Raw genomic sequence first — 27,619 nt, 5'->3', positions numbered from 1 at the left:
ATATTCTATATCTTTGCTGATTTTTCTGTCTAGGTCTATCAAACCCACAGTTACAGTTAGAGACTTCAACACCCAACTGTGGATTTTTCTGTTTCTCCTTTCAGTTCTACCAGTTTTTGCTCTACATATTTTATAACTCTATTGTTTGGTATGTACACATTTATGATTGCTATATCTTCTTGATGATCATCCTTTTTATCACTACATAATATCCCTCTCTGCCTCCAGTAATTTTCTTTGTTCTAAGTCTACTTTATCTGATATTAATATAGCCATTACTGTATACCTTTTTCCATCCTTTCACTTTCAACCTGCCTATATTGCTACATTTGAATTGAGTTTCTTGTAGACAGCATATAGTTGGGGCATGTTTTTAACCTACTCTGCCAATCTCTGTCTTTTAACTGATGTATTTAGACCATTTACATTTAATATAATTATTGATGTTAGGGCTTAAGTTCTACCATTTAATATTTTTGTTTTCTATTTGGTCGTTCTTATTTTTCCTGCCTCCCTGTGAGTTACTTGAACATTTTTTAGAATTCCATTTTGATTCATCTGTAGCGTTACCGAAAGGTTGCTCTAGATGTTACATTACATACACTTAACTTATTTTAGTCTACGGTGTCATCGTTTTACCAGCTGGAGTAAAGTGTAGAAATTGTACCTGCTTTTACATCTCTTTACACTTCTCTGTTTATAATTCTCTTAAGTATTTACTTACATACATTTAGAACCATACCAGTGTTATAATGTTTGTTTCCAGTGTCAACCATAATTTAGAAAACACAAAAGGAAAAGGAAAGTCTATTGTACTACCTAGTTTTTGCTTATCATGTTATTTCTTTTTCTCGATGTTCAAGGTTCCTTCTTTTGTTTCTTTTCTGTTTAGGGAACCTCTTAATGCACTCTGTTAGACCATCTACTGGCAACAAATTCTATTTGTTTTCTTCCATCTGAGAATGTCTTGATATCCTCTCCATTCCTGAAAAACATTTTCACCAGGTGTAGGATTCTGTGGTGGGAGTTCTCCCAGCCACTTCATTCTGGCCTCCATGGTTACTGATAAGAAATCTGCTGTTATTTGAAAGGTTTTCCCCTAGCAGTAAAGGTATCCTGTTTCTCTGGCTGCTTTTAAACATTTTGTTGCTGTTGTCTTTAGTTTTCAGAGGTCTAATTATGATATGACTTGATGAGGATTTCTTTGGGTTTACCCTGTATGGGATTTGGTCAGCTTCTTGAACCTACAGGTTCATGTCTCTTGCCAAGTATGGGAAGCTTTCAATTACTTTTTGAGTACTTTTGCAGCCTACCTTCTTCTTCCTCTCCTTCTAAGACTCCAATGACAAGAATGTAATGTCTTTTATATATACTACCAAATGTAAAATAGATAGCTAGTGGGAAGCAGCTGCATAGCACAGGGAGATCAGCTCGGTGCTTTGTGACCACCTAGAGGGGTGGGATACGGAGGGTGGGAGGGAGGAGATATGGGGATATATGTATATGTATAGCTGATTCACTTTGTTATAAAGGAGAAACTAACACACCATTGTAAAGCAATTATACTCCAATAAAGATGTTAAAAAAAAAAAGAATGTAATGTCTTTTGTTATAGTCCCACAGGTCTCTGAAATGATTCTCTTTTTCTTTCCAGTCTATTTTCTCTTTATTGTTCAGACTGGGTAATTTCCATTGTTCTATATTCCAGCTCTTTAATTCCTGTCTCTTCCATTCTGCTGCTGAGTCTATCCACTAAGCATTTTACTTTGGTCACTGTATTTTGTCAAGTATTAATACTTCCAAACCAATAGAATAGATGAATATTCTATAGATTCTAAATTCTACAATAATGAAATGTAGTTCCATTCTAATGTAATCAAAATATATTTTCTACTAAGCAAACAGAATCATCAATCATCACAGCAGTAACACAGCTATAAGGTCCTCCTTCCTTCCTTATTCACTCTCCCAATTAAGCAGCTAACTTTGGATCTATCACTGACTTCAAATTTTATTAGTGTTAAGAGTATCTTTTTTTTTAATTTAATTTTTGGCTGCATTGGGTCTTCGTTGCTGTGTGCAGGCTTTCTCTAGTTGTGGCGAGCCGGGGCTACTCTTTTGTTGCGGTGCACAGGCCTCTCATTATGGTAGCTTCTCTTGCTGCAGAGCACGGGCTCTAGGTGCACGGGCTTCAGTAGTTGTGGCATGCAGGCTCAGTAGTTGTGGCTCGTGGGCTCTACAGCACAGGCTCAGTAGTTGTAGTGCATGGGCTTAGTTCCTCTGTGGCATGTGGGTTCTTCCCGGACCAGGGATCAAATCCGTGTCCCCTGCATTGGCAGGCGGATTCTTAACTACTGTGCCACCAGGGAAGTCCCAAGAGTATCTTTTAAAATAACCTTTCACATTAGAAGATAGTACAGAGATGCCAATTTCTTATACTCAACAGCAACGGTTTTCAAACTTTACTGTTTATCAGAATCACCTGAAGACCTTGTTGAACTAAAACAAATACTACTAGGCCCTCTCAAAGTTTGTGATTCAGTAGGTCTGGGGTGGGGCCCAAGAATCTGCATTTCTAACATGCAAGTCTGAGGATCACACTGAGAAATGTTGTTCAGTGGTTTAAGGAGAGAACAATGATGCCGACAACATAAAACAGATGATTAAATTTCTTTAATTTAGTTCTATAACTGAGTTTTAAACCCTTTATTAAATGTGGAAATAACTAATTTCTAGCAATTTGTACTTTAAGCACAAATTGGACAGAAGTTCAATTTATTAGTGAGTAAAATTTGGTATCTCTGTAAATTATTTGTTATGGGTTATGTTTGGCAATCATTATTAAAGGGAAAGAATGTTGCAGACAAGAACCTCTCTCCAACACCAGTCTTTTATTATTATATTTTGAGGCTCCTCTACAGTTTCTCTTCCTCTTCACCAGGCTTACCCTTTCCTATCTCTTCCTGCACACCTTTCTCAACCTGGCTATAAACACCCACTATTAGAAACAAACAAACTCATTCATATATAAATTAACTTATTCACTCATAGAGCATATATACACATTTTTATACCCACTCATTTTTATTAATACCATACTGAGGTGGAAGAGTGAAATTTTATTTAGTAAGAGAACTGGATTTTGGCAAAGACTGAGAGTGGGGAGATTCTTACATAAGAGAAATCGCAATGCCAAAGCCGAGAGGATTATAGGGTGAGGTTAGAATTAGAGGCCTAGATGGAATTTATTTTTAGTTTGGAAGGTAACTTGGACTGAAGAGTAATGCAGAATGCTAACGTACGATGTTAATGGGACTTGAGTCAGAAAGAAAGGCAGACTCCTTTGCTCACATTAGTGAATGAAAGCCAATCTACAGGATGTGACATTCAGCTATTAAGAAAGGAAGAATAACAGCTCACAGCTGCTCTCGCGTCCCCGAATATCAAGGCATTGTTTCCAGAGACAGGCTTTCAGCCTGTTCTCGCAGATGGTTATTAAAATCTAATTCAAAAGAGAAAATCAATAACTGTGGTGATGAAGGATTAATTAAATCTCAAACCGATATTATAAATAGAACAGGCAGATCTTTGTTCTATCATATGCAGCTTTCTTTGCAATACAGAATATCGTAATACACTGAGAAAAGTCAAAATATATTTACCAGTGAACCTGTCATTTAGGTTTCATTCAGCCAATACTTGGGACTACTCTGTGCTAAATTGATAAACGGTAATCATTCTCCCTTTCTTTTAATATAGTGTTGCCAATTTTACTTGGTTGCTTAGAAACATTAAGTAAAACACTTAATGCCATGCAAGAAGAATAAGGGTTATGGTGGGGGCTGGTAGTGTATTTTTAAAAATGTGAAGATCATAATATAACGATATACATGGGTGTGAGATTTTTAGCCAAATTTTACCAGCTCACTGTTTTCAAGAAGCTAGTGCAGGTTGACTCTGGTTGGAGATGAGTAATATGTAGCTTTCCACAGCTGCACCACCAGGATGAAGACTGACACTGTAAACTGGTCATATGATTAGGAGACTGAAGACAGTTCCTGGTCGGCCAGCACAGGTAGCAAGAGCAGCATCAAAGGTAACAAGAGTCTCTATGTAGGTTAGGTGTCCAATAGGAGTCACCTGGGTCTCTGTTCCTTAACCCCCTACTGCTGGAGAGGAAACACTGATATAAAGGTTTGCTGCTGGTGACACACTGTTGCAAAATGCTATACCCTAAGTGTCATCTCAAATAATTTGTAATTAAATAAGTAATAAGTAATGGAGAAAGCACCAGCCTTGGAAGTAAGGCCCTAGGTCCTGTTGCTGGCTAGGTTACTAACTTTCATAACCGTGGACAAGTCAATGAAACTCCTTGGGCCTCAGCTGTGACATTATAAAATGAAACAGATGGCCTAAGTCTGTTGTTCCCAAGGCTCCCAAGAAGAACTTCAAGGGCCACCTCAGGGGAATGGTGCTGTGTCGACGTGTCTACTCAGGGAAGCTCAGCTTTTCTCTGCTTAATATAATGATGGTCTGAGAAAAATTGTTTTTCAAAAAGTATTTTGCTCCGAAAATAAAAGTAACAAAAATAGGTTTGAAAACCACCGGTTCAATAATTTCTAACTTCCATCTCTAAAACTTTTAAGAACAAAATGGACAGGACTTATAAACTGACCAAAACAGGTAAAAATTCTCTATTATACAATATAATATAATGACCTATAATAGAAAAATTGAAGGAGCCTGGAAACTTAATATGAATATGTCATTTAAACACCTGATTTTAGTTACAACCTCCTGTCCTACAACAGGGTAAAGGAAAAAGTTCTGAAATAAGCCTCAGAAGACCTGGCTTCTCTTTCTGGATCTGCATCTTACAATTCGCATGATGTGGTACTTTTAAAATATGTCCATAAATTCTTTGATATTCCTCCCATCAAAAGATGGAGTCTAATTCTTTTCCCTTTGAACCTGGGCCAGCTTTAGTGGCTCTCTGAGGATGAAAAATGTGGCAGAATGCTGTATGACTAGATTACAGAATAAAGCTGAACTTTCTATCATGTATAAAAACAAGTAGCAAAACTGAATCCTAAATTTACATGGAAGTAGGTGCTAGTAAACTATGAAATGTCAAACAAAACTCAACAAGGATCAAACAAAATCAGTATGTTGGAAAATTAACCCTTTAAATCAAAAAACTCAGGTGTAGAAGATATTTTACAACTCATAATTCTCCATTTTCTCAGTCTATAGATGAGTAAACAAAGGGTCTCGAGGGCTAGGTTTAACGTCTAAGGTCCCAATGACAGCTACTAGTAGTAGTAAACTCAAAGACACAGTTCTTATTTAGTATCATAATTGACAACCTGCGAGTGCTGGGCAGACAATAAGCGAGCTACAATCTGAAGGATCCCTCTAGCAGTTCAGTACTCTGTACTGCTTCTGACTACTTCAGTAGTGGCAAGCCGTGGAAACAGGGAGAGACCAGAGTGGATTACTCATAACAGGTGGTGTTTACATCCTTGTCTATAGGATGACTTTTCTGAACATTTGGCAAAAAATAAAATTGAAGGTGGGAGAGAGAAAGGAAGAAAGAAGGGAAAAAAAAAACCCACTCTGACTCACAGGACTTTAGCCATCAGAGCCAAATAAAGTGACACATTCATTAGTGTTTGGAGATGTACTTTTTACTAAGTTCAATGGTATGTGTGTTTGTAAAACTACAATGAAAGCATACATAAAATGTTCTTTTATGGGTCTAGTTATAAAAATATTCAAAAGTCCTTTTTATACAAGGTTATCTCTAATAGAATAGATGCCCTATACTGGACGTATCTTAGAGATCTTATTGTAGCCTTGAGATAGGTTACAGGGTGAACTGGCCAGAAACCCAGAAAAAGTACCTCCCATATATTTCCTCATTCAGTAAATTATTTACTGAGTAAAGACTCTGTGTACCATGGACACTGGATCCTGGAGATACCCAGAAATTGCAAAGGCACTTACTGTTGGACTCAACAATTCCACTTCTAAGAAATCCTACAGATAAACCTGCACAGGAACAAAATGACATCTGTACAGAGCCATTCATTGTGGCATTGTTTACAATAGCGAAAGACAAAAAAACAACTAATTTATTTTAATAGGCTCTTAGTAAGCCCAATACAATGGAATATAACTATAAAAAAAGAGTAAGGAAGCTCTTTATGTACTGACATAGAAAGCTATCCAGGATACATTAAGAAAAAAAACCAATGTGCTGGATAATGTGTAGGTAGTTAATTTATTTTAAGATAAAGTGGAAAATCAGAATGAATATTTATATTTGCTTTCATTTACATAAAGAAACACAGGAAAGAATACAGAAGACAGCAGGGAAGAGTGTGAAAGTGAGACATCTGAAACATACCTAATTTTATAGTTTTGATTTTTGAAACACAGAAGTGTGCTACCCATTCAAAAAATTAACTTTAATATAAAAAAAATTAGACTAGCCTTTTCCCTCTCCAAAAAGAAGCTTAAGGAGTTTATAGACTAGTAAAGAGACAGCCGAATCAACAAATTAATGCAGCAAGGTACTCTAAGTTCTTGACAGATATATCGCTCCCATAGGCATGGTTAAGAAAAGCTAAGTCCAAGATTACTGAGGGACCTACAAAAGGATCTTGGAGATTTAGTCCAAAATCAATTCATTCTCCCAGGAATCCTGGAAATGGGGTCATTTGAGGCCTTGGAGATACTTCTTCTAAGATGGAAATCCTACAGCAGTTATTGTGAGTACTTTTCTCTCCCCAGATGGCAAGTCCTGTGCTGGGTTTCTTCTCACAGTTTGTTTCCCTGTCTGCCTCTAAAGCTGCTTTTGGAGAAACTGTGAAAACTCTGTGGTACTTCACCTGTGAATAGATCACAGCATCCCACCACACACAGATCCAGCACCATCTGAGCTGAAGACCACTCTGTTCTCTTGGCTCTTTCAGAGCAGCAAAGAGCATGGGATGCATTTCTCCAGAGCGTGTAAAAACTGCACAGTTCATTATGTCACCTCAGGGCTCTTCTAGAGTAAACTCATAAAACAGACTGAGCTGGGAGAGGAACAGTGCCCTGGAGCACTGTCAGAGTTAATGTCAACTCTTTCTGAATTACCAAGAGCGCACAGATATTTTAAAAGGTTTGGAGAGGAATTATTTCCTTTCTTTTAAAGATGGTCTGTGCTGTTTAAAGATGTTTTAAATAATCTGACAGGAGCATAATCACTGTAGAAAGGAAGGTACAAAAGAGTAAGAGAGGATGTAGTGCTTACCACCCCACACCATTACTTACCATTTACATTGTTTTTCTGAAGATGTATCATCTCCAGCAGCTGTTATAGTAGGTAAAACTCCCACACTTGTCTGATCTTTAAAAGGACAGCCAACTCGAGAGGCATACCTAGTCATGTGATCTACAGGGAGGAAAGGCATCCCTCAGCTGTTAGGTAAACCCACGCTGGGCTTTTGCAGCTTCTCTAATACCATTTGAAGATCAGACGGGGAGACAAGCTGTTAGAGAATACCCAGCACAGGTCCCGCTAGAGGGAGGGAAATTGTAATAAATGCCAAGAATGAGGCATCTTTGAGGAAACAAACTTATTGGCAAGAGAGGCTTTGCAAAAGATCATGGAATTATAAACACTTACATTTGGAAGACTTTGTCTAACTCCCCACTCAATAAAAGACTTTTTTTTGCAGCAGCCTTGACATATGAACTCCATGCCGAATTCAAGCAGCATCCAGACAGAACAGCTAGGAGAAGTCAGCACTAGGAGTTCCAACATGGTAAAGGAAGTCAGCTAACAGGCCTATTCCTATAGAGTGACATATATACAAATACTCCAAGTTTAGGGTCGGGCTGACTGCAGATTCCACAATAATGGAACAGATGAGAGGGAAGCAGACAAGTGGCGGGAGACCAAGTAGGTGGACCACATTCTGAATCAATACATGCACCCAGGGAGGAGACAGGCAGGTGTGGGCAACACGCTGGTGAGCTGGGCTCAGAGATTAAGATAGTAGCAGTGTAGAAAGAATGGAGTATAGTGTCAGTGGGAATCAAAAGCTAAGGAATTTGAACAAACAGCCCAAACGAAGAAGGTTATGGCTATGCATCCTTTCCTTTTGATTCCCCATCATTCTCCTTAGCAGACAATTCAGTGTTCATAAGGTTTCTAACCCTCTGCTGTAGGCTGAACTGTGTCAGCCAGAAAGATATGTTGAAGTCCTAAACCCCCAGGACCTGTTAATGTGACTTTATTTGGAAATAAGGTCTTTGTAGTTGTAACTGAATTAAGATGAGGTCACACTGGATTGGGATGGGCCCTAATCCAGTGACTGGTGTCCTTACAAGAAGAGAGAAATTTGGGCACAGAAAGACATACAGGAGAGAAGGCCATGTAAAGATAGAGGCAGAGATTGCAGTGAGGCATCTACAAGCCAAGGGACACCAAGAGTTGCTGGCAGCCAGCAGAAGCTAGGAGAGAGGCATGGAACAGATTCTCCCTCAGAAGCTTCAAAAGGAACCAACCCGGCCAATACCTGCAGTTTAGACGTAGAGCCTCCAGAACCAGGAGAGAACAAATTTCTATTGTTTTAAGCCAGCAAGTTTGTGGTGCTTTGTTGCAGAAGCCCTAGGAAACTAACACATTCTCCAAGGAGATGACTAAATTCATGGCAAGAAAAACTTCCATTTCCTTCTCCTACTCCCTCTCTTCCCTCAAGTCCATAGTCTGAGCAAGAGGTGCCCTTCTTTCCTTGTTGGAGCCAACACCTCAACCCCTGTGCTTGTCTTCATCCTGGATCCTATTCTCTCTGTTCATTTTATTATTTTACGTTCCCATTGCAACTTTAACCTCTCCCTGTGCCAGATCTTTTTGCTTGACCACACTACCCTGCAAGATTCCACTGTTCTAGTTTCTGCTTTATAACACATCATTGTAAAGCAATTATACTCCAATAAAGATGTTTAAAAAAATTTTTTTTTGACTTGGCTTTAAAAAAAAAAAATTCCACTGTTCTTTCTTTCTTCCTTCCAGTTCAAGCTACTCTAAAGGCTGTCTACACTGCCCCTAGATTCTTACCAGATTAGTGGTAACACCATTTATCAGCTCACAGCTCTTTAAGTCAGAGGTCTTGGTGGGTGTGGCTCGGTTTTCTACTTGGGGGTCTCTCAAGGTGGAACCTGGGCTGGACTCTGGGGAAGAATCCTCCTCCAAGGTCCTCAGGTTGCTGGCGGAACTCACTGTTTGTAGTTGAGGCTGAGGTGCCGTCTCCTCGCTGACTGTCAGCCAGGGCTGCTCTCAGCTTCCAGGGACCCTCACAGGTTGCCACGGGCTGCCCCCAGGCCCTTTGGCGGTATCCCAGCCTACTGTTTCAGGGCTGGCAGCAGGATCCCTTGTGTCGAATCCCCTTAGTGCTTCCAGTGCCTCTGCCTTTGTCTTCTGCAACCAGTGGGAGAAAGCTCTCTGCTTGTAAAGGCCTCACGTTACAAGGTTTTGCCTACCTGGATAATCTCCATATTTTAAGGTCAACCAATTAGCAGCCTTAATTAGATCTACCCTTAACTTTTTACAATTTGAATTCTCCTCATCCCATCCTACTGAAACTGTTCTCAAAGTCACCATAAACCCATTAACCAACAAATCCTTGGCTCTGCCGCAGTGCTTACTCATCTTGTCCTCTCTTACCAATGGCATTATTGACTAAATCCTCTTCTTTAAATTTTCTTTTCCCTTGAATTTCCAAGTCATAGCACAACCTGGGTCTCTTAGCTCCTTCAGGGCTCATTTCCTTTTCTTTTTACCAACTCTCCTTCTTTTAAACTACCTTTGACTCTCTTTTCCTTTTTCTGTTTCTGCCATTCATTAGCTACATAAATTCATGCAGGGCAAGCACTTACAACTCTCTGTGGCTTAAGTTTCCTTACCCTTGGACTAGGAAAATAATTCCTATCTCAGGCTGCTGTAGGGACTACTGGAGTCTATATCTGTGCAGTGCTTGGAATTGTGCCCGGCACGCAGTGGGCACTATATGAAGTCGCTGATGTGGCTGCTGTTGATACTGCTCTGGTGCACCCACTTGCACAGCTCTTTCCAGTCCTGAGTTCTCGCTTGTTTCACCCTATGCGATAAATACATGCTAAGATCCCCTGATGAATAAGGGGACTGTCCTAGGCTCTGCAGGGGTTACAAAGGTATTTATTCCCTCATGAAACATACAGTCTAGGAGATTAAAGTACACAAGTGATACTACACAAGGTTGAGAGACTAAAAGAGGTGAGAAAAAAACCCCTAAATTGTAAGAAGGGAAGAATTACATCTGGTTAGGGAGAATCAGTAAAGGTTTAGTAAAAACGTAGCTTTGAAGAACAGACAGGATCTGACAGGTAGAGAAGAGGGGACAGAGTGTTCCAGGCAGTGGGAAAAAATTGCAAAAACTCTGTGGTAAAAAGGTGTGAGGCATCCCAGAGAATAGTTGAAATGTAAGTATGTAGGAGAAAGACAGGAGATAAAGTTGAAAAGCTGTCATATTACGAATATCGTTGCATGTCAAAGTAAAAAATTTTTATTTAATTTTGGAAGCTAGGGAGTATGGAGATGATGTAATTAGAGTTGTGTGATTAACGTGATATGATTAATCAGCCAAGAGAAACAAGTCAATCAGGAGTTTCCTCTGTCTCTCAGAACAAGAGTTCTGTTGTCAGAAAATGTGGGATTGAATTGTGGTTCTGTCACTTAGCAGCATGACTGTGGCCAAGTCACTTACCCTGTCTGAGCCAATTCTCTTATGGGTGTGAGAAGCAGAATTTTAAGATGGCTGGACGATTCTCAGCCTCCTGGTGTTCCATCCTATCACCTTGCATAACATGACAAAAGGGGTTGTGCAGATCTAATTCAGGCTACTAACTGGTTGACCTTAAAATAGGGAGATTATCCAGGTAGGCAAAACCTTGTAACGTGAGGCCTTTATAAGTAGAGAGCTTTCTCCCACTGGTTGCAGAAGGCAAAGGCAGAGGCACTGGAAGTACTAAGGGGATTCGACACAAGGGATCCTGCTGCCAGCCTGAAACAGTAGGCTGGGATACAGCCAAAGGGCCTGGGGGCAGCCCGTGGCAACCTGTGAGGGTCCCTGGAAGCTGAGAGCAGCCCTGGCTGACAGTCAGCGAGGAGACGGGACCTCAGTCTCAACTGCATACAGTGAGTTCTGCCAGCAACCTGAGGACCTCAGAGGAGGATTCTTCCCCAGAGTCCAGCCCAGGTTCCACCTTGAGAGACGCCCAAGTAGAAAACCCAGCCACACCCACCAAGACCTCTGACTTAAAGAGCTGTGAGCTAATAAATGGTGTTGTTTTTAAGACATTAGGTTTGTGATAATTCGTTAAGCAGCAACAGAAAACTATATGGCAACGATTCTAATACCTATTCTATTTTATGTGATTGCTCAAAGAAAATTACATGAAAGGTTTCCCTAAATTGTAAATATTATACAAATAAAGGTTACAGTTAGTATCTAGTTCATGTCTAAAATAGAAATCATCTCTCTCAACTCCTCTCCCCCATCAAATAGGCTCACTTTATTTATTTATGGTATAATGGTATCACAATTATAAGTTTGTTTTGTTGTGTGTTGCAGGACTGTGACATACGGGCACTGGTGCCTCCTTAGAATAAGACTGAGGTAATGAAATATGCTTGTATGTGTGTATGCAAATAAAAGAAGAAAGACCCCGAATAGCCAAAGCAATCTTGAGGGAAAAAAACGGGCCTGGAGAAATCACTCTCCCTGACTTCAGACTATACTACAAAGCTACAGTAATCAAGACAATATGGTACTGGCACAAAAACAGAAATGTTGATCAATGGAACAGGATAGAAAGCCCAGAGATAAACCTACACACCTATGGCCAACTAATCTATGACAAAGGAGGCAAGGATATACAATGGAGAAAAGGCAGTCTCTTCAATAAGTGGTGCTGGAAAACGGGACAGCTACATGTAAAAGAAGGAAATTAGGACACTCCCTAACACCGTACACAAAAATAAACTCAAAACGGATTAAAGACCTAAATGTAAGGCCAGACACTATCAAACTCTTAGAGGAAAACATAGGCAGAACACTCCATGACATAAATCACAGCAAGATCATTTTTGACCCACCTCCTAGAGTTATGGAAATAAAAACAAAAATAAACAAATGGGATCTAAAGAAACTTAAAAAGCTTTTGCACAGCAAAGGAAACTATAAACAAGACAAAAAGACAACCCTCAGAATGGGAGAAAATATTTGCAAACGAATCAATGGACAAAGTATTAATCTCCAAAATATACAAACAGCTCATGCAGCTCAGTATTAAAAAAACCAACAACCCAGTCAAAAAATGGGCAGAAGACCTAAATAGATGTTTCTCCAAAGAAGACTACAGATGGCCAAGAGGCACATGAAAAGATGCTCAACATCACTAATTATTAGAGAAATGCAAATCAAAACTACAATGAGGTATCACCTCACACAGGTTAGAATGGGCATCATCAGAAAATCTATGAACAACAAATGCTGGCGAGGGTGTGGAGAAAAGGGAACCCTCTTGTACTGCTGGTGGGAATGTAAATTGATAGAGCCATTATGGAGAACAGTATGGAGGTTCCTTAAAAACTAAAAATAGAATCACCATATGACCCAGCAATCCCACTACTGGGCATATACCCTGAGAAAACCATAATTCAAAAAGACACATGCACTCCAATGTTCACTGCAGCACTATTTACAATAGCCAGGTCATGGAAGCAACCTAAATGCCCACTGATAGACAAACGGATAAAGAAGATGTGGTACATATATACAATGGAATATTACTCAGACATTAAAAGAAACAAAATTGGGTCATTTGTAGAGACGTGGATGGACCAAGAGACTGTCATACAGAGTGAAGTAAGTCCGAAAGAGAAAAACAAACATCGTACATTAACGCATATATGTGGAATCTAGAAAAATGGTACAGATGAACTGGTTTGCAAGGCAGAAATAGAGACACAGATGTAGAGAACAAATGTACGGACACCAAGGGGGGAAAGTGGGGCAGGGGTGGTGGTGGTGGTGGGATGAATTGGGAGATTGGGGTTGACATATATACACTAATATGTATAAAACAGATAACTAATAAGAACCTGCTGTATAAAAAAATAAATAAAATAAAATATAAAAAAATAAAAATAAATAAAAGAAGAAAGAAATTATCAAAGGCAAAGGTTGATAAATGAGACAATATAAATGCTAACTTGCAAGAGTGTAGAATAGGTCTAGCAATCCTTTGGAGTGTCAACAGAAAATATGCGGAAGAATAATTTATGCCATGTGCAGCTTATGGACACAGCAATTTACCAGGAACAAGGTCCTTAAACATTCTGAGGTTTGTTGTTTTTTGTCCAGGTGTGAGGGACATCTAAACCTTTGCAGATTTGTTTTGTTTCATTACAGGGCAAGGGGCACTTAAAATTATGCAAGTAGTATATATTCCCTGTGATAAAACAATATAGAGTTATATAAAGAAATCGAGCATATTAATAATATCCACCCAATCCTACTTTACTGAGGAAACCATTAACAGGCTGGTGGGCATCCTTCCATACTTCTTTATTCTGCTCAAAGAAGTATAAAAGGTTTTCCCACACTTAAAAAAACTGGAGTCATATTCTACCTATTACTGTGTAATTTGCATTTTTCATTTTACAATGTATTATAAGTATTTCTCCTAGAAAATTTATACACCTGTCATCTCTTAATAAAAGCATGGTATTTACAATATGGATTACCATAATTTAGTCAACCAATTCATTTAGATTGCTTCAAATACCACTATTATAAACAATGTACATTCTTTCCATAGGTCTTTCAACATACGTTATTTCCTTAGAATAAATTCCTAGAAATGTAACACTGGATCAGCGAGTATATGAACATTTTAAAAATTGAATGTATGTCAAATAATTTGCTCTCCAGAAAAGTTGTATCAATTTCCAAGCCCTCTACTCATAAAAGTGCCCATTTTCACACTCCCTAGACAACCCCACAGATACACATGTCTTCATTCTCTGCCACTGAGTAGGGAAATGTTAACTACTTGTTTTAATCTGTACTTCCTTTAATACTAGTGAGACTGAGCATCCTTTCACGTGTATTAATTATTCATATTTCCTTTTTTGATGGGTCTGTTCATACACTTTGTCTTTTTTTCTAATGAAATGTTCATTTTACTGATTTATTAATGATCTCTATGATTCAAGGATTTGTTTTCACTGACTATGACATCTTACTTTAACTTTGTTTATGACCTTCTAAAATTCCTATAGAACTTTCAAATTTTCTTATGTCTTCAAACTTTTCAATTTTTTTGTTTTATGGCTGTTCACATTGCTATCATTCCAAGAATTTTATTATAAAAACAATTTCCTGTGTTTTCTTCTAGTACTTTTGTAGCTTTTAAAAATCTAAAGTTACCATTTTCAAAAAGTTGGCTAGTTGGCCTAATTCCATCTTTTGAATAATTTAATATCATTTATATACACTATGTTTTACTGATCCGTCTCCATGTATTTGGCTACCTTGGTGGTAGTCCTACCATTGGTACAGCTTTATAATATATAGTAATACGAAGGAATGGGTTCCCTCATTACTTTTCCTTGCATTCTCTCATTTATTCTTATAAATCAAATAGAGCATCATTTTCTTAAGTTTCCCCCTAAAAAACTGTTGAAAAATTCATTAAATGTTAGAGAGTAAATCGGGTGTATCTGAGATCTCTATGATATTTAAGTTTTTCCGTTCAAACCACCTTTTAGTCTTTTGATAAAGTTTCATAGTTTTTCTTCGTATAGGTTTTGCTCACTTTCTCCTTGGTTTATTTCTAAATATTTCGTATATTTTCCATCAACTCTTCTGATTGATTACTGCTCAAATAAAGGAAATCTACTGAATTTTTGTATGTTTATATTGTGTCAGGCTCCCTAACCAAACTTTCTTATTCATGAGCTTTGTATGTGATTCTCTTACTCTAGGTAACAATTACCTAAAAATAATGATTTTGCTCCTTTCTGTAAATATTTATAGCTTATTTTTTATTGTATTAACTAACTAGACCTAGTAGAACAACATTGAATAATTAAAATCTACTTTTTAATAGTTCAATAATATACTTGCGCCAAGATACACATACTACATATACTTTTAATAATTGTAACTACATTAATTTTTAAAATTAAAAATTTCTTACCATTCTTGATGTTAGGGAAAACAAGATGTGTAGGTGAACTTCTGTTTTCAGCAGCTTCTTTCTTCTGGTTAACAGTTGAAATAAAACTGCTGGAAGTAGAAATCTGGCCTTTGGATCCCCTGTCCAAACCCTAAAAACAGAAAAGTTAACACTGCAGCATAATTCCTAGTCACTCTATTTAAATTATTTTACTGCAAAAATCATAAACATTTAAAATAGAGATTTTAATCTGATGATAGATGCACGATAGATAGATAGATAAAACCTGTATATATTATTGACTTACCTTTTCCAGGACCAAATTGTTTTAAGTATAAAAGGAAAACAGTCATGCCATCTAACTGCTTACAGGTTGATAAAGTTTGGAAATGGGGATAATAACAGTACCTTCCTCACAGGGTTACTGTGAGGTTTAACTGAGATAATGCATGTAAAACAATGAGCAGAGTTCCTTGCCCACAGTACACGTTTCATTCATGTTATCTGCTATTTTAACTTGGTATTTAGGTAACACTGTTTTTGTGACCTCCACAAATATTTTTTCAGTAGTTAACATGCATATGATACTTCGCAGGTTGATTGATTAAAGGTTTTCTAGTCTTGATGCAACTTCAAAAGCTCAGGTCAAAAGATAAATCTTTTAGAGTTCATTTATTTCTCTAAACACGAGATTGGACTTTGGGTGTAAGGGGACTTAAGAAAAATATGGCTAGGCATTCTTTGCTTTCAGAGTAGAGAGTTTTTCATTTCCTCCTTCCTCATTTACCAGACTGATTTCCACTTAGCTTTTTAGAATCAACTCAGATGCCATGTTGCAAAAACATTTACACTCACCAAATATTCACTTTCCCACATCGCCCACTCTCTTACAGCTAAATGCAGCCATCTGATTAATTCTAACAGGCCAGAAGCAGAAGTGATGTCTGCCATTTTGGGACCAGAAAGTACTGATGCATTTAAGGCTGGTGGGACAATCTCCAGTTCCTCTCTATTTTCTTCTACTGTAATAATCCCAGAGGCTACAAGCTGAGATGCTAGAGCATTCGTTGGCTTGGGTCCCCGAATCACTATGTGAGGCAGAGCCACTGCTGACCAACATTAGATTATACCATCAGCAATAAATGCACCTTTACAATTTTCAAACACTGAAACTTGGGACTACCTTGTAAATGCAGCCTAACCCATTCTATCATAACTTCTCTGCAAAGCTTTTTCTGGTGGTCACCATTTCCACAAAAATCAATCACTCTTATTTATACTTGTGATTTACTTAAATTATTCCACTGAAATTATAATTGGTGTCATACTGGTCCTTCATGCTGGACTAGAAATTCCTTATTCATCACAGAGCTTGACGTCCAGGGAATCCTGTGCATAGATCCTATACTTCAGAGTAAATTTATTGTTTTTTCTTTTTAAGAGATTAGTATAGAAAAATAACCCATAAAAAATTCAGATGCTATACACATAGAATTTAAAAGTTTCTGGACTTGAGATTTCTAGAAATTAGTTATTTAACTCCTTTATTTCATAGATGAGGAAAATGGAATTGAGACTCACCTAAAGTCATTCAGCTAACAAAACAACAGAGATGTGAGGGGCACTAAATGAGAACTTGAGGAATGCTTCCATAAGGAAAGTACATATGCGATTTTGTGTGTGTGACATCTGTGGCTGCTCAAAGAATTTGGGTTTGTTTGTTTGTTTGCTTTATTTGTTTTTGCTTGCTTTTTGGCTAGATTTAGGCTCAGTGAAGTCTGAATCAACATTTCTGTGTTAGGATTAGGCTACATGATCCAGCCTAAAAAAAGTTAAACATATTGCCCAACTGAAATAAAGTCATCTTCTAACAGATGTAGGATATGAATCTGAAGTTTCAGAATCACAGACAACGTCATCTAGGGTCTTGTACAGAACATATGACACGCTGAGTGTTTCACAAATGGTTACTCCTATGATAATAACTCACTAAAACAAGTCATGTATTGAGTACTAGGTATATGCCTACTATTATATTAGGTGCTTTAATACAACATTCCTATGAGTTGCATATTTACACTTCATTTTACAAATGAGGAAACTGAAGTACCATGCCGAAGTTCACAGAGCTGGGAAGTGGGAATTCAAACTCTAGTCTGAATAACCTTAATGTCTGTATTCTTAAACCACTATAGCTCAGAGTTTCTCACTACAGTAGCTATCACTTATTAAGGATTTATCATGCGATAGGAAGTATGTTACATATATCAGCCTGTTTTCACAACTCTTGTGGTTGATGTTATCTTCTCTACTTTTATAGATATATGCTGAATGAAATATAATAGCTTCAGGAGCAACTCACCTAACCAGAGGAAATTAACATAAGCAGAAAAACTAACTGTACTTTAGGAAAATCTTTGATATTCTAGCAATCTGGAAAAGACTCAATATTTTATTTTATTTTTCTCCCCCTTCCTCTACTCCTTCTTAATAAAAGGAGATCCCAAAGAACATTGCTTGGTTCACTTGTGGAATCTTCAAATAATTAAAAAAAGAACCCACAAGTAACTGATTCAATCAATAAAGCCATTTAACAACTATCAGTTCTAATCTCTAACAGAGATGTAGATTCCCAAGGAGGACAGAGAAAATTGGAGAAAGAGATTAATAAATAGTGATATGCAATACTTTTCTATAAAAGTCTTTGTAAATTACATAATTTGCATAATCTTGGTAAATTAAAACAATATGCTCAAGTTCACAGACCTAGCTAATTAGAAAAATAAAATTAAAATAGCCTATACATTTGAAAAAGTATATCATTCCTTGTTATAACTGCCCCCTGCAGTGGACGCCGTGCAGTCCTAACCAATGCACGCCAGGGAAGTCCCTAAACCAATCTTTGATAAAAGAATAATTGCTGGCTCTGTTCCATCATGAAACACTTTTTAAAGTCATAATATCTCACTATATTAGAGTACCTGAAGTAAAATTTTTTTAACTGTTTACAAAATTCATTATTTTGTAATGTTTACAAAATTCATTATTCACAACATATTTTAAACTACTAGCTTTGCAACCAGCTGGAAATGCTAGCATTTTAAATCATATCAAGTAAAAATTAATGTTGCATTCTAGCTATTAGATAAGTGAGACTGGCAGAAGTTTTATTTACTATAGAGACAACACACACAAATGCACAGGTAGATGGATTCTCCATAGAGCTCTTTGGTTTAGTTGGCTGTGCAAAGTTGTCATAGGGGATCCAGTCACCAGGATATGTTAAATTATGTTCAGTATCTTCTATTTGAGAAGAGATGTACATAATGTTATTTCAGAAAATGTTCCATACAGTCAATGACTGGGTATTCTAAAATGTCCAACAACACTTGGCTAGTTGGAAAATTCACTTATGTAGAATATCTGTCATCAGTAATACCAAATAAAAAGCATTAATGGTAATAATACAAAGGAAATTCTACATACACTAGCATAGTGGTTCTCAAACTTTCTAGTTTCAGGACCTCTCTGCATTCTTAAAAATTACTGTATGTACGTACAATTCCTTTTAAAATAGAATAAACCCATTTATGGACAATTAACTATTTTCCCAAACAAAAATCAGTGAGAAGAGTGGCATGGTTTACATTTTGCAAATCTATTTTTCTATCTGTTTCTGCATTCAGTTTGTTGCAATATCATGTGTCACACAGAAAACTACACCGTACACTCGAGAGAATGAGAGAGAACAAGGCAACACAAATAACATCCCAGTATCGTTAAAAAGGTAGTTTTGACCTCATGGACATTTAAAAGGATGTTGAGGACCACATGTTGAGGACTGCTGCAGTAGGAATAAACAGTAATTAGAACGAAGAATGAATCTAAGAAATCTTGGGAGAACAAGAAGACAACATTTAAATTTGCACTAATAACCATTTGCTACTGAGCACTTGAAATGTGCTAGTAAGTGTAAAATACACAGTGTTCAAAGGCTTAGTATGAAGAAGAGATAAAATATCTCATTAAACGTCTATATTGATTAAATGTTGAAATGGTAAGTTTCTTGATATACTGTATTAAATAAAATACATTATTAAAATTTATTTTACGTCTTTATTTTTATTCCTTTTAATGTGGCTATTAGAAAACTTTAAATTATGTACGTGGTTCACATTCTATTTCTATTGGACAGAGCTGATATAGATGAAAGAATACTTTCCTAAACTAGATCCAATCCAACATACAATCTTAGGAATTAGGACAGAATTATTATTCTGATTTCATCATTTCCCTGCATCATTCTGGAAGAAAAGATTTGCTGGACAGGTAGCAAATTTAAATACGGTATAAAATATAGACGAACAATCAAAGATATCTGAAGTAATAAAAACTGAGTTTCTTGCTTTGGTCATTTCAGATATGTATATACGGACAATGGCAATCTGTACACTTTGGTCACACCTCAATGAAATTTATTTTTCAAACCCAAAGATGAATAGTTCAGCAATACATTAAGTGCTCTTAATATAAAGCAGGGATCCTTCAGTCTCAATGAGTCCAGGGAATACCTATGGTGCATAGAAAAACTACTTTACAAAAGACTTGAGTGGCTTCCTGAGATACTGAGCAAATGTTACTATGTCAAAAGATTGGTGAACAAATGTACATTTATATGTTTTAAGTTAAAATAAAAAGCACTGAATATACTTTGCTTTACCAACTTTTAAAATAAACTGACCTAAACTACCAGTTAGGGCCACACCAGATGAGAGGCCTTAACTGTATTTAGAGTCTACAAAGGAGACTATTTTAGGCCCTGTTCCTGGGTAGAGGTATTTTGTTCTTCTTTTTTGTATGTTTTTTCACAGTTCCTTATTAGGATACTAGGTTATAAAATCAGTGCTCTATAACCTTCTACTAAGATGTGAAAAGTTGGCTACTTTCAAGGTGTGAAGAATCTCCCTCCCCAACTAAATAGCACCGGCCCCAGTGAAATTGCTTTCTTTAAGTGATATAAACCACATCTTTCAAAGGAGACTAGGAAGGATGTGGATTCTGAAACAAAACTTTAACACTCAAAAAAAAAAAAAATCACAATGCGATTGACCTTACAGATAACTGAAAACTAACTCTACTTAATACAAAGGAAACGTTAGTCCTGATGCTCAGAAATTTCAGTGTTTGCTTATCAGAAAGGCAAACTGGCTTGGGTGATTTTATTCACTTACTTCACAAGATGGGAAAAAAGGAAATTGCATCAACAGATTACCATTATAGGATAAAATACTACTTTTAAAATGTGTGATTTGAGGTAGTCACAATTCTCAACCAATTTACTGTTCTTTAATAAAAATGTCTGGATCAAAACCAAGTTAATTTGAAACACAGCTTTCTTTAATGACTAGGTTCAAACTTCACAATGACTTTTCAATTAAGGTGAATTAGTAAAATTTTAATAGTTTCTATTTTTAAAAGGCACAGACATTTATTATAATTATTCCCTGCAAAATGTTTTTTGACTGCTTACTAAACTGTCACCAAGTTATAAATATCAACTTAAGAACAACTAGTTATTCATATAAGGCTTAGCAGTCTAACATTTTTATAGTGCAAGAAGGGATCCTTATCACAGGAGAAAAAGTAGAAAAATCCAAACTTTCCAGAGCTTTCTCAGCTCCACCTCCTTCTTCATTCATCTTCTGTTGATCTTTTGCTACTCTCTCTTCCTCAATTCAAGTAAATATAAGCAAGTTAATTTCCGTACACTATGCCAGACTAAGCTGCTACACTGGAACAGTGAGCAGTACCCCTTTCTGAAGCCATTACTGTTCCCTTTCAGAAAAATTCATATGTACCATACCCCAGTCCTGAAGAGTTCAGAGAGCGCATGACATCCCTTAATTCAGAGAGGGCCCGTGTGTGTGTGTGTGTGTGTGTGTGTGTGTGTGTGTGTGTGTGTGTGTGTGTGTGTGTGTGTAGGGGGGGTGGTGCAGGTAGGTTGATAAAGGTGGTATCTGTAGAGCTTGAGGCTTGATAAAGAAGGTTCTAAAGCAGTTCCCTAGTGGCTTAGTGGTTAGGATTCGGGGCTTTCACTGCTGTGGCCCGGGTCTGACCCCTAGTCAGGGAACCAAGATCCCGCAAGATGCGTGCAAGTCGCAGCCAAAAAAAAAAAAAACCAAGAAAGCTTGTAAAGGAAAGTACTGAAGCCACAGGACAGGATGGGAAAGGGCTGGCTGGCTTATGTGAATGCTTACTTTGTCAAGGCTCTTTCTTAAATACTTTATGTGTATTAACTAAGTTAGTCTTCTTATCTACCCTGTGAGGTAAGTTCTATTACTATTTTCCCCATTTTATAGAAAGGGAGCTACAAATAGCAAGGCAGTATCATACTGGACACTTCTAGAGGTTCTCTGGTTCATAAGTTATGTTTTTTTTTAAATAAATAAATAAATTTATTTATTTTTGGCTGTGTTGGGTCTTCATTGCTGTGCACGGGCTTCTCATTACGGTGGCTTCTCTTGTTGAGGAGCACGGGCTCTAGGCACACGGGCTTCAGTAGTTGTGGCTTGCGGGCTCACTAGTTGTGGCTCACGGGCTCTAGAGCGCAGGCTCAGTAGTTGTGGTGCACGGGCTTAGTGGCTCCACAGCATGTGGGATCTTCCCAGACCAGGGCTCAAACCTGTGTCCCCTGCATTGGCAGGCAGATTCTTTTTTTTTTCATTAATTAATTAATTAATTTATTTATTTATTTTTGGCTGTGTTGGGTCTTCGTTTCTGTGCGAGGGCTTTTTCTAGTTGCAGCGAGCGGGGGCCACTCTTCATCGCGGCGCGCAGGCCTCTCACTGTCGCGGCCTCTCTTGTTGCGGAACACAAGCTCCAGACGCGCAGGCTCAGTAGTTGTGGCGCACAGGCCTAGATGCTCCGCGGCATGTGGGATTTTCCCAGACCAGGGCTCAAACCCGTGTCTCCTGCATTGGCAGGCATATTCTCAACCACTGCACCACCAGGGAAGCCCCTGGTTTGTAACTTATAATGACCATTTTTCTTCAACTGTAAATATAGTCAAATTATTCATGTCCTAACATCCTGAGTTAATTTTGAATGGGAGGATAAGTAGCAACTACAATGTGGCTTTGCAATTAAAAAAAAAGTTGGCAGACGACTTTACAACCCACTCAAAATTAGACACACCTTGGTTATGTATTTATGTAGCGACAGCCTTCCCTTTTTGTGTCTTATGAATCTCTGATCACTCTTCTTTAATGAGATTGCTTTATTTTACATAGAATTTAATGATACATTCATACCATAATTAAAACTGATATTATCAGATATTCTAGAATACATATTTCTCTCCCATAACAGTTCTATCTCTAGGAACAAAGTTTTGAACAAATTTGTCCCTGGGCCACATCCTTTCTTCTAAACTAGGAAATACTGCTATAGGTACGGGTTCTTTGAACCCCACGGTCTCTGACCACAGATACAGAGTACGTGGAATAAGGCAAAGAGCATGGCATTTTTTTGAGCCAGAAAAGTCTCAATTGAAACCGAGCTCTGCCCCTTACTAGCCATTTTACCCTCTGGCAAGGTATACTACACATAACCTGACTCTCAGATTCCTGTTAAGTGGGAACAGTATCTTCCTCATGGTCACAGCAGTTAGGTGATTGGCTTTGGTTGCACTAACTGACTAGATGAAAGATTCATGGAAAATGCCTGGCACAGAGTAGGTACTGAAGTAAATGGTGGCAATCACTTGTATTATCTATATGTATTACACATATGCATAAATGATGCATTTTTGTAATATCTGTGGTTTATTAAATTGCTTAAGACACTTTTACCACCATAGCCTTCATTCTTTCCCATCTCATCTCGTTTGAAAAGGGTACAAAATTTTCCAAAAATAAGTTTGTTCCAAACACCTAGATGGGCAAGTTTTATCGAAGTTCACACATACACATTTATTTGGAATGCTGTTGGCCTTTTTACGTAAATGTTTTTCTCTGAGAGAACTCATCTGCAAACTTTAGAATCCTTTTTCTTTATTAATCTTCCTTCTCTTTCATCCCTGTTATCTAGGTTCCACTAGATTCCACTTCGTGTGGATTCTTCCATCCCTTATACCTTATCACATGGCCACAACTCTAACGGATGCCCCATGATCTCCAGTATGAACTGCAGAGCTCCTTCCTTGCCCTCTTTCTCCTTCCTCCTCCAGTCTAACTACCTCTAATTACTACCACTAATTTCATTATGTTGTTCCTCTATTTAAGAAACTCCAATGGTTTCCTGCTAAGAACAGGAAAAAAAAAGTCCCAACTTCCCCACCTGCTGATTTGGTCCAGCCCCCATGCAATCTCACTTACCTCCCACAAGTTGCCAGCATGCTCCCATTGGGCTTACTTTATTACTCCCTAATTCTTCCCTTTAAGTCTCGTTCACATTGTTTTCCCCACTGGATTACTTTTCCCACTTGCTTTTGCCCATCCAAATCCTATCATCCTTCAATGGCCAGCCAGCCTAAATAATTACCTTTACTTTAAGCCCTTTCTTTACAGTTCTGCACCCACTGATATCCTTTCTCTGATCTCCTACAGAGCAAATTGTTTCTATGGCACATGGTGGCTTTTACACATTGCTTTGCTTTGCTGTGTTTTCATGTGTCAGCCCTGCCTACCCTGAGGCAGGAATCTTTTTTTTTTTTAAACTTTGTGTTTTCTGTAGCATCTAGCCCAAAGCTCAACATAATAGATGTTCAATAATTGGTAGTTACATTTTGGCCCAGAGGTTCCATCAAGCCCCTTTAAACACTCCTGACACAACAAGTACAAACTTCTCACTCTTGTTACTGACTTCCTACCAAATCCTCTCCACATACCTTAAGCTTTGCTCTCACCTTCCCTCTGCTTGACAAGTCTCCTGACCTTCACTGTGGGCAAACTTCCCTTTACCATCCTAAAATGATTTCCTCCGTTTCCTTTCACCTCCCTGACCTAAGTAAAGTCTAGCTCTTTCTTGAACCCTATGCCATGGAGAATCTCCCTTTCTCTTCTCACCTGACTTAAATGATGAAGTAGACAAACTCATCCTCACTCATCACTATTATCTGCTCCTCCTTTCACCCTTTTCCTCTTCCCCATTCACCAATTTTTTCTAACTTCTGTATTACAGCAGCAACTACTTTATAATATTCTTCTCCACTCTAATCTGTCAACTTCAGTAAATATTCACATCGTTAGCCCTTCATATTCCTTATTCCCCTTAGCTCTGTAGGCCTACATCACCTCTCCACAGCAGCAAGGCCAACCCCGAACACTGAGAGGCCTCTGAGGGCTCTATCTTGGACCTGTGAGCACCTCTAACTAGAACCACCTTTGCTGCCATTTCTCTCAATTCCCCACTAAGTCTGATTTCTGCTGTGCCTCATTCACTTAACCCATACCTTTCACTACTCCATTTCAAATGCTGCTCCATTAACTAAGCAGACTCGGGGCAGTGTACTTAAAATACAGACTCCAAGGAGCTTTTAATTCACTACACAGAGCGTCAATTTTCAATCTTAGCTACACCTGAGAATTTAAAAAAAGAAGATGCCTGAGCCCCACTCCCAGAAATTGATTTAACTGGCCTGCATTCGGGCCTGGGCAATGATGGCCAGGTTTGAGACCACCGTGTTAGGCACTTGCTGGCTAGAATGGACTTCCTGCACACTTAGGCAGTCTTAGGATCAATCATGTTAGGCCTGTTCTTTCCTGCACCCTCAATCCCACCCCTGCACCTTTTTAAAAAATTTTGGGATACAATCCCAACTCTTTAAGCTTAATTGGGGTCATCATAACCTGACCTTCTACTTATTTCAGGGAACCGTCACTCTAAACTATTTCCAAACTCTCACAGAAATGTGATACAATGATTATTGGAAAAAGCTAGTACTGTAGGGCTACAGTAATTGAGTCATAAACTCAAACTACATAGAAAGAGCTGTTAACCTGGGGCAAAAAGGAAGAATCACTAAAATGGTTCAAAGAGATAAGTTATTGATGGCAATCAGGTTCCTAAGCAAACCTCCAGAAGCTCTATTTGATCCACATGGAGGCTGGAAAACAACCAAGCAGGCCACAAGCTGTCTTTCCCTGCCCCCCACACCAAGGCATTCTCCACCTACAGATGAAATCGGACATTGTGCCAGCTCCCTGCTTTTCTCGCCCTCTGGAGGACCAAGCACAGATTTTCTTGACTAAGGCTTTACACTGCTATAGCTCAGAATTCCAGCTCTAGAAATCTCTGACAAATACATACCACATATCATCATCGATAAGTTGCTCATCTCTCCCTTGCTCTCCTAACTCTTGCTGCAAAACCTAAGTCCTTTTCTCTCCTGATGTGACTCAGAACATCAGTGCTAATGATAAACCTCTGTCATTTCTAAGAGGCTTAAATTCTGAATGTCACTTAAAAAAACAAAAAAACAATGCTACCAACCCTGCTTGTAAGGCACCAGAAACTGCCTTCAGAAATCTCAAGTGTTGCTATTCATTTGTATCCTCTTCTGATTTAACCGGTCTTTTCAAGGCTTTATTCAAGATCTTAAAAAACTTCTTGCACTCTATTCTTCTGTTTGTCTAGTAGTACAAGTCCATATTCCTTTATTACACTTCCAAAATCCTCTAAGCTTTTCAAACTGAAAGAGCTTATTTGGTGATAAAACATGTACCTGATCTGAACTCTCCGACAATCCAACCTGAGCTGAACTGACAGGAAGCTACTTATAGACCTTACCTCATTTGGTGTGAACAACACATACATTTCACTGCAGAGCTGTTAATATGCTTGATTATGGGGAAATGGCCAGGACCCCACTGTGGATATTATACATAATATAGGTACTGAATTACCTTTCTAAAATCCGAAGAACTCTGAATTTCAAAGCCCCAAGGTTTCAGATAACAGTCTGTAGACCTGTATCCACACTGTATCAATTTCTCCAAGTTTTTATTTCAAGCCTTCAGTTTTTCAATTACACAGAAATAAATAAGTTTGGGGGAGCGTGCTTACTTGAGGACCTAAATTCATTCACATAACTGTTCCTATAAGCATGTATGCATTCACTGTTTTAAACTGACTTAGAAATGAACTGTTGAAACACTGCCTATTTGCCAGTTAAGAACTTCCCAGATAAGCTCTGAAAGCCCAGGAAACCAACAGCAAGAACTGGGTCTACAAGCAGTTGGGTGACAAATTCCTTCAAAGCATTTCCCAAGGTAATTTCTACCCACAACTCCAACTTATCAATCAACTGTACTAATTTTTTAAAGTGTCATTTTATCACTGTCTACACTCTGCTGTGCTCATTTAACGTAAAGAGCTTGTTCTAACAATTTCCAGTTCACAGTCCTTAGACATTTTCGAAAAACCTACCAAATCAAAACATTATTCCTATAATACTTTAAATTAGAGTGAGCTATTTTAGTAAGTTCTTAGTCATTTAAGAGGGAGGTTTTAAGAAATGAATTGCAAGCAGGAATAAACAAAATGTACCATGGTCTCTAAACTTTTACCATTTTGTCATGCACGGCTGCATGACAAGTCATGCGCTTTAAATGTACTAAAGTTTCAAGAAGTATTTAAATATGATGTCAAATAAAAATCTCAAAAATCAGAGGTTAATTTTGTGTGTGTGCTCCAAAGTAAACAGTCAAAACCACCAGTAGAAACGGGGAAGAGGGGCTGTCCCATTACATCATCTGGCAATATGTAGTTTGAAGCCTGAGAGCGCTCTCCAAATAATCCTTAAAAAAATCCATCTGGGAAATCATCCCCGTGAAGCTTAGATCACTTGAGTTTAAATAAAAGGTTAAAAATGCTTCCCCACCTTACGTCACACGCCTGTATCATATGAAAAATAAAACCACCATCGAGGCTGACAGTAACGGAAAGGTCACAATTAGGTGGAAACTCGCCGCAGACTGTTCAATCTGAAGGGGGAACGGAAAGAAAAGCGAGGAAAAGGGGGAAATATTCGCTCTCCCAAGCTCAGCGGAAAACCCACTCCCGCCTGCCTGACACCTTATCCTTATCCAACAGATGATGCCGACTCCAAGATGCTGGTCATTTCCTTAGAGAGAGTGGGAACCCCCCAAGCCAGAAAATAACCGAAAACAGCCAGCGTATCCGGCCACCCCGACATTTCCCGAGGGTGGAAGGTGCAGATCGCGAAGTGATCACGGCTGCCCACGAGGCACAACTCTTTGATTTCGGCCCGAGAAAGGGGAGCCTGAGCGCTTCTCCCCGGGCGGGTCCGGAGCTCCCCGGAGGATACGCGGGTCCCCGGGCA

General features: G+C 38.3%; 1 protein-coding gene across 2 annotated transcripts in view; it reads right to left on the bottom strand.

The window, feature by feature from the left end:
- Positions 1-27,619, bottom strand: part of HECTD2 (HECT domain E3 ubiquitin protein ligase 2) — a 77,162-nt gene that overhangs the window by 49,309 nt on the left and 234 nt on the right. For both annotated transcript variants that reach the window (XM_082674317.1, XM_082674318.1), the window contains exon 2: positions 15,298-15,427. In XM_082674317.1, the coding sequence (XP_082530443.1) occupies positions 15,298-15,427 (130 nt within the window). The remainder of the gene's footprint in view (positions 1-15,297; positions 15,428-27,619) is intronic.

Source organism: Grampus griseus (genome assembly GCF_964374135.1).
Source record: "Grampus griseus genome assembly, chromosome: 16".
NCBI classification, from domain to species: domain Eukaryota; kingdom Metazoa; phylum Chordata; class Mammalia; order Artiodactyla; family Delphinidae; genus Grampus; species Grampus griseus.
Note: the sequence above shows the minus strand (reverse complement) of the source record. Positions and strands in the feature narration are given on the sequence as shown.